This window comes from Mandrillus leucophaeus, unplaced genomic scaffold (genome assembly GCF_000951045.1).
Source record: "Mandrillus leucophaeus isolate KB7577 unplaced genomic scaffold, Mleu.le_1.0 Scaffold237, whole genome shotgun sequence".
Taxonomy (NCBI): Eukaryota; Metazoa; Chordata; class Mammalia; order Primates; family Cercopithecidae; genus Mandrillus; species Mandrillus leucophaeus.
The window spans coordinates 1,353,683-1,361,602 of NW_012102443.1; the positions used below are offsets into that span (position 1 = coordinate 1,353,683).

General features: G+C 48.9%; 1 protein-coding gene across 1 annotated transcript in view; it reads right to left on the reverse strand.

Moving 5' to 3' along the window:
* Positions 1-2,255: 2,255 nt before the first annotated feature.
* The window catches only part of LOC105541285 (E1A-binding protein p400-like), a 13,777-nt gene continuing 8,112 nt past the window's right edge, over positions 2,256-7,920 (reverse strand). The window contains 2 exon segments of the mRNA XM_011982232.1: positions 2,256-2,595; positions 3,247-3,334. Of these exon segments, the coding sequence (XP_011837622.1) occupies positions 3,298-3,334 (37 nt within the window). The 3' untranslated portion in view covers positions 2,256-2,595; positions 3,247-3,297.

Here is a 7,920-nt window from a genome sequence, read left to right on the forward strand (position 1 = left end):
GGCCCCATCATTTCTTTCCAGGCCCATGGTCCTGAATGGACCTCCTTCCTCAGCGGCAGGTGAGGAGAGCCAATGCCACGGCCTGTGATTGGAGGATGCCTGCCTCTCTGCTGCCCTGTGATTGGAGGGCCCCGGCCTGTGACTGGAGGGTGCCCGCCCCTACGCTGGCCTGTGACTGGAGGGCGCCCACCTCTGTGCGGGCCTTTGATTGGAGGGCGCCCGCCTCTATGCTGACCTGTGATTGGAGGGCACCCGCCTCTATGCTGACCTGTGATTGGAGGGCACCCGCCTCTATGCTGACCTGTGATTGGAGGGTTCCCGCCTCTGGGCGCGCTTTTCCTCCTCTGGTGATCGCACACCTTGCCTCACAGGCCCCACCTCGCCTCACCGCCCCCACGCTGGGAGAAGGCGATGGCCATGCCCTCTGCTCTGGGGCTCCGTACTCCTGGATGGTGACTCCCTGGGCCTGCCGAGGCCCGGCCCACCTGCCCTCCCCGCAGCTGCAATGCTCCTGGCTCACACCCTGCCCAGCAGCTGCAGCCTGAAGGCCTTGACGACCACCTGCCTCGCGGCGTGCACATGGTGCGGCCTCTGCCACCAACCCTCCTCAAGAGGGCGCGGTCAGAAGCGCCCACTCTGTTGTAGCAGCGGCGCGGCTTCTCCACCTCAGCACCATCTGCAAGGTGACTCTGCCTGAGGACACGGGACCACCTTCCCTGACCACCTTCTGTCCCGAGGGCAGAGCGGAGCGCGGGGCACGCCAGGCCCTGCCTTCCTCAGGGAGGCACAGACACAGGCGACCTGACGGGAGTGGGCGCTCTGAGGACCAGGGAGAGCAAACAGGGCGGCGCAGGGCGGGCACCGGGTCGGCAAAGGGCTCTCCGAGGCGGGCCGTGGAGCCAAGACCTGAATAAAGAGAAGGGAGCAGTCGGGAGCTGGTCCGGGCAAAGGCAGGGGGTGGCGGTCACGCATCTCTGCGTGCTCGGGCCTCGCCACTCGCGAGTTTCTATAAATATCTGCTGAAGGAGCGCATGGATGTGACTCATCGTCATGGACCGGTTTCCCGGGTCTCTAGGCACAGACTGATACGCACGTACGTATACATATTCTGATACCGGTATTTTCTGATGCGTTTTCCTTAAAAACTATGGTGTATTCTATTAGCAATGCAAACTTGCAAAAATTAAAGAAAGACAAAAAACAATAGATGCTGGTGAGGACGTGGAGAACAGGGAACATTGTACACTGTTGGTGGGAGTGTAAATTAGCATAGCCGCTATGGAAAATAAAATGGAAGTTCTTCCAAAAACTGAAAATACAACTACTGTCCAATCCAGTAGTCCCACTCCTAGGTGTATATCCAAAGGGAAATAAATCATTCTATTGAAGTGATACCTGCGCTCGCATGTTTACTGCAACACAATTCACAACAGCAAAGACACGGAATCAACCTAAGTGCCCATCAACAGACAACTGGATAAGAAGATGTGGTGCATATATACACAATGGAGTACTATCCAGCCATAAAAAAGAATGAAACTTTGTCCTTCGCAGCAACATGGATGGAAACAGAGGCCATCATCCTAAGTGAAACAACTGGGACACAGAAAGACAAACACCGCACATTTTCGCCTGTAAGCGGGAGCTAACTCACACGTCTACACAGATGTAGAGTGTAGAATGAGATAATGGAGACTTGGAAGGGTATAGGGTGAGGGGAGGGTAGATGCTGGGAAATTACTTAGTGGGTATGATTACGTTATTCCAATAACGGATGCACTGAAAGCCCAGACTTCGCCACCACGCAGTATGTCCATGCAACAGAACTGCTCCTGTACCCCTTAAGTTTATAGCAAAAAAGTTGGATATGTTAAAAAAAATTAAAGCTTGCCATTAAATTTATAGAATGTTAATTTTTTAGTATGGTATTAACTGACATTATGTGCTTACAACATGGTGCTGTGCTAAGCACCTTACAGATATAACAGTGTCAGTCCTCAGAACAGACTTGAGAAGTGTGATTATCACTGTTGCTCCAATTTTACAGATGAGACAAATGAGATAGGTGAGGTGACGCCACATGGCCACATCCCCAGAGCCAGCGAGGGCAGGGCTGACCACGCTGCAGCCCACACTCGGAGTATCACAGCACGGGCCCCCACAGAGCAAACAACAGTGTGTGTGAAGACAGCCTGAGATCATCATAGAGAAAAAAAGAATGCTTCTCCTTGGAAAAAGGAAAATATATGAAAACTCTTGATAGTTTGGTTTTTAATCACCTGTAGGAGAAACTATGAGTCTGCACAGACACCGCCAGCCTGTGCCCAGTTCTGGGTCAATAAACAGGTGCAAGGGCCCACTCTGCCCAGGAACAATCAACAGATGACAGTGTGTGTGGTAGCTTCAGAGCCTCATTGGCTCCCGGCTCCCACAGCCCACTCCTGGACTAGTACCTGCCAGGTACTTTGGCACACAGATACTTTGTGCTGTCGGCATTGACTGCTGGAGAGGAACACCTGATGTCACCTCCAGGTGCTGTAAACCCATCCCAGGATGGCCCACTTCTAGGTGAGGCCTCTGACATCAAAGGAGAATCTGTGACATCAAATCCAATCACAGTACAGTGAGCCATGTTCCACCTTCGAAGTTCATGCTACATTATCCCTGGTGCAGAACAGGGAAAAAGCACAGAATGTGGAAATAGCACAGAACGCATTGCGGGCAGAACATCCTCTCTCTGATCCTCACCAGGAAGGGAGTCAGTCTCAGGCCTGAGTGGGACCAAGCTCTTGAGGCACCCATCTTGCTTTGCTCTGAGTCCATGCCCACTGCCAAGTGGCTGCTCCCAGGGATCCTGCTATCAAGCGGGGTGGCTGGACAGTGAGTACGGGGACACTCATGTGCCAGATTCTGATGTGCCTGGCTGGCATGGGGAAGCTCCTGGGCACAGAGCTGAGGCCCAGGCCCTGCCACTCCATGAGTGCCCATGGCCTCCCCAGGCCCGCCTCCCATGCCTCCAGCCCAAGGCTCTAACTGGCTAAAATGATGGCTGAGTGTAAAGTCACTTTGCTCCAAGCAAGAACTGAGAGGAGGCACAGGGGTGAGCCCGTGAGCCCACAGAAGCCATTTGGTACATATTTGTTGACTTACTTAAAATGAAAAAAGTTGGCAAATACACTGCTAGAAGGCTAGAATGGTTTCCTTTTTGTTTACAGGCTGACTTCATGCTGGGTGACTGCTACATACCTGTGGGCGCCAGTGTTCACTGCCTCTTAGATGCTTCCATTTTTATGGAATTCACATCTCCAGGTACTGGAGTCCCCATATGCATTTGCTATTAGAAGACAAAAATTATGGGAAGTATAAATGTGCGTTAACTTTTATCACACTGATTTTAAAATAAGTATTTCTCCACTGTCTCTTCAATTTCCATGACAAAGAACATGATATCACAGCTTAGAGCTATTGGCCAGTGATCATAAATAAACTCAAAAAACCCTCCATATTAGCCTTTGAATTTGACAGAAAGGAACAAAAATACTCTTCTCATCATTTAGTGCTTTTCTGTGTACCACTTGCTAAAGGCAGCACAACAGAACCAGGCTTCAGAAGTAGTATGTAGATAAGAAACCTAAGTCACCACTGCTAACCAAAAGTGGAAGCCAGAATTAAATCACTAGAGGTATCTATGTGAAAACTAAATCTAGAGCTTAGAAAAATAGTTGTATAAACTAAGGCAAAAATGACAATGTCAAAATATTTGTGGAAAGAAATAAAACTCTTAAGTCTATAATATGTCTTCACCAAAAAACAGAAGGCTTATGTGGCTCTGACAACAAAATCTTGGTAACTGGAGAATAATGTGAAAAGAAAAATGTCTAAATGTTTACTGAGTAGAAAGCAGACTTAGGTTTTATAAAGTCCACCATACATGAAAATGCATTGTATTCTCAACTCTAACTGAAATGAGCACAAAGCCACAGAGGCATCTGCAGAGGCCACTGCAGAGGCCCACACACAAGCACCAGAGCTGCTCTAGGTATTGCTTTCCACCTGTTTGCTTGGGAGAAGGTATAATAAACCTTTCCCCCCACAAGCACAGACACTCAGGCCTTGCCTCATCATCTGGGGGACTGGGTCCTGCATCTGTGACAGTCGCTCCCGGGACATGTCTCCTGGCATGGGTCCTTAGGGACAGCCTCAGAATCAACTCCACAGAGTGATCTGCAGCATCTGTAAATACATTGATTGCTATTTTTGGGATATTGGGATATGAAATATGTATGTATTGATCCTCAGGCATTATTATCATATAAAACATTTGTTTCAATATCCTTATATATGAGCCTTTCCTTAAGCAGAATGTTAAGTTTCAGAGACCAAAATAGAATAGAGATTTGGCTGGGCATGGTGGCTCACACCTGTAATCCCAGCACTTTGGGAGGCCGAGATGGGCAGATCACTTGAGCTCAGGAATTCGAGATCAGCCTGGGCAACATGGTGAAATCCCATCTCTACAAAAAAATACAAAAATTAGCTGGGTGTGGTGGTGCATGCTGATAGTATTAGCTACTCAGGAGGCTGAGGTGGAAGAATCATTTTGAGCCCAAAAGAGCAAAGTTGCAGTAAGCTGAGATCATGCCACTGTACTCCAGTCTAGGAGACAGAGCAAGACCCTATCTCAAAAAAAGAAAAAGAATGGAGATTGAGACAGGTTCACAATTAAAACCAGTGTGCATTATTACTTCAAAGACTGTCAGAATGCTGCAGCAAGCTGAGTTTCAGAAATACCAAAAAAGGCGGGAAAAGATGCTTAAACAAACAACCAAGCTGGACAACATTAACTTTTTTTTAATAAAAAGCTGAAAATTTAACTGGGCATAGTGGCTCACAGCTGTAACCTCAGCTAGTTGGAAGGCTGAGGTGGGAGAATCGCTTGAGCCCAGGAGTTCTAGTGAGACCCCATCTCAACTAAAAATTTTTAAAATTAGCTGAGCATGGTGGCGCCTATAGTCACAGCTACTAGGGAGGCTGAGGTGGGAGGACTACTTGAGCCCAGGAGATGGAGGTTGCAGTGAGCCAAGATCGCACTACTGCACTCCAGCCTGGGTGACAGAGCAAGACCCTGTTTAAAAAACAAAACAAAAAACAACAACAAAAACACTTTTGTTTCTTCTTTTTTTTTGAGACAAGAGTCTCGCTCTGTCACCCAGGCTGGAGTGTGGCGCGATCTCGGCTCACTGCAACCTCCGCCTCCCAGGTTCAAGCCATTCTCCTGCTTCAGCTTCCCGAGTAACCTGGATTACAGGCATCTGCCATTTTTGTATTTTTAGTAGAAATGGGGTTTCACCATGTTGGTCAGGCTGGTCTTGAACTCTTGACTTCAAACAATCCACCCGCCCCAGCCTCCCAAAGTGCTGGGATTACAGGCATGGGCCACTGCACCTGGCCCACTTTTGTTTCTTTACCTCATTTAAGGTGTTAAAGGAAATTTGTTTTTTTGAGCCAATATGTTAACACATCATGGAGATACGAGGCTGAGTCAGGCAGCCAGCCAGGTTCATTCTCTTAGTGAACAAGGGCAGGCCCAGCCCCAGGGCTGCTCTCCACGGGTGCTGGCACAGGGGTTTCAGCCCTGTGCGGGGCTGCACATGTGGCCTTGTGTAAAAGCTCAGTTTTTGGTTTCCACTCCCTACTGCTGGCCTCTCCTTGGCAGTCATCCAGTTGTTTATCTCCTCCTGCTCTTCATACGATGAACAACTGGAGGACTGCTAAGCCTCAGTCTGGGGCCAAGCTGAGCACGTGACAGAGAGTGCCTCTGTCCAGAGTGTCCCCGGAGGGCAACCTCCCATGGCACGCACAGCACCCAGCCCACCTGCATCTGCATCTCCCTAACTGGCCTGCACAGCTTGGTTGAGAAGTAAATGCATGCAGAGCTCCGCCTCCATTGTATTCTTGCCAGAAATGTTCAGTCTAAGTCGAGCAGTGAGAAACGGAACACCCAGGCTGTGGTAGCCTCTGCACAGCAACTGATCTGGGCGCTTCAAAACATCAGTGTTGTGAGAGAAAGAAAAGCAAACCCAGGCAGGAACATGCCTTGAGAGGTGTGGATGCCGGCAAGCGTGATAGGAGGGCTGTGGTCACATGGGACGTTTTCTTGTTGGGAGATACACAACAAAGGATCCAGGGGTAAACAATCATGACTGACAACTTTAAAATGTGTGGAGATAGACAGATAGGTAGAACACATACATGCGACAAAGTATTAACAACTGGTGAGTTTACCATTCACTGTACTGCTCTTTCAACATTTTCAGTAATTGAAATTTTTCACAATATGAAATTGGAGAAAAGAGCCAGGTGTGGTGGCTCACGCCTGTAATCCCAGCACTTTGGAGGCTGAGACAGGAGGATCACTTGAGGTCAGGAGTTCGAGACTAGCCTGGCCAACATGGCAAAACCCCCTCTCTGCTAAAAATACAAAAATTAGCTAGGCATGGTGGTACATACCTATAATCCCAGCTACTTGGGAGGCTGAGACATGAGAATTGCTTGAACCCAGGAGGTGGAGGTTGCAGTAAGCCAAGATCACACCACTACACTACAGCCTGGGTGACACAGGGAGACTCTGTCTCAAAAGAATAAATAAACAAAGAAGTTGGAGAAAAGAAACTGACACTGCTCACAGCCAGTTTGTTTGGAGAATCACACTGAACTCAACCTGTGTTCTCAACATTAAGAACATGACATGAGAAGAGTAGGGTAGAGCAGCCCTGTGTTCTGTGTGGGTGCTTGCACTTGCTGGGGCCAGGCCAGAGGTGCCAGCCCTGCCGGCCACAGGTGCAGCACACTGGGCCACCCCACAGCCTGCATCCCGCTCCCAGGAGCCCATCCATCCCTCCACACTCTTCCCATGGGATTCCACATATGTCACCAATGCTATTTGTTACTCTGAGTTAAAGTTGTTTTTTCAAAGGCTGCCTCCTTCACTAGTCAATTTTGAACCATCAACAGAGCCAGCTGATTAACAGATTAAAACTCTAAATGTCTTTTTTTTTTTTTTTTTTTTTTTTTGAGATGGAGTCTCGCTCTTGTTGCCCAGGCTGGAGTGCAGTGGCGCAGTCTTGGCTCACTGCAACCTCCGCCTCCTGGGTTCAAGTGATTCTCTTGCCTCAGCCTCCCAACTAGCTGGGATTACAGGTGCCCGCCACCAGGCCCGGCTAATTTTTCCTTTTTTAGTAGAGACGGGGTTTCACCATGTTGGCCAGGCTGATCTCAAACTCCTGCCATCAGGTGATCTGCCCGCCTCGGCCTCCCAAAGTGCTGGGATTACAGGTGTGAGCCATCACGCCCGGCCAACTCTGAATGTCTTTAGCCGTATGTACATGCATATTCAGTAATATTTTTCTATTACATTATAAAGCATATAGCACACCTATTAGAGTGGCCACTATTAAAAAAAAAAATGTACAAGCGTTGGCAAGGATGTGGAGAAAGAAAACCCTCACTCTTGCTGGTGGGATGTGAAATGGTGCGGCTACTATGAAAATGGTGTGGACTTTCCTAAAAGTTAAACACAGAGTTACTGCGTGACCCAGCAATTCCACTCTGGGTATATGCCCAAGAGAACTGAAAGCAGGAACTTGAAGAGGTATCTGTACGCCCATCTTCACGGCAGCACCGTTCACAATAGCTGAAATGTGGAAGCAAACCCAAGTGTCCACCAAGAGGTGGATCCACACCGCAGTCTACCCATCCCATGGAGCGTGATTCAGCCTTCCACACCCGCAGAGTCTACTCATCCCACGGAGCATGATTCAGCCTTCCACACCTGCAGAGTCTACTCATCCCATGGAGCATGATTCAGCCTTCCACACCACAGTCTACCCACCCACGGAGTGTGATTCAGCCTTCCACACC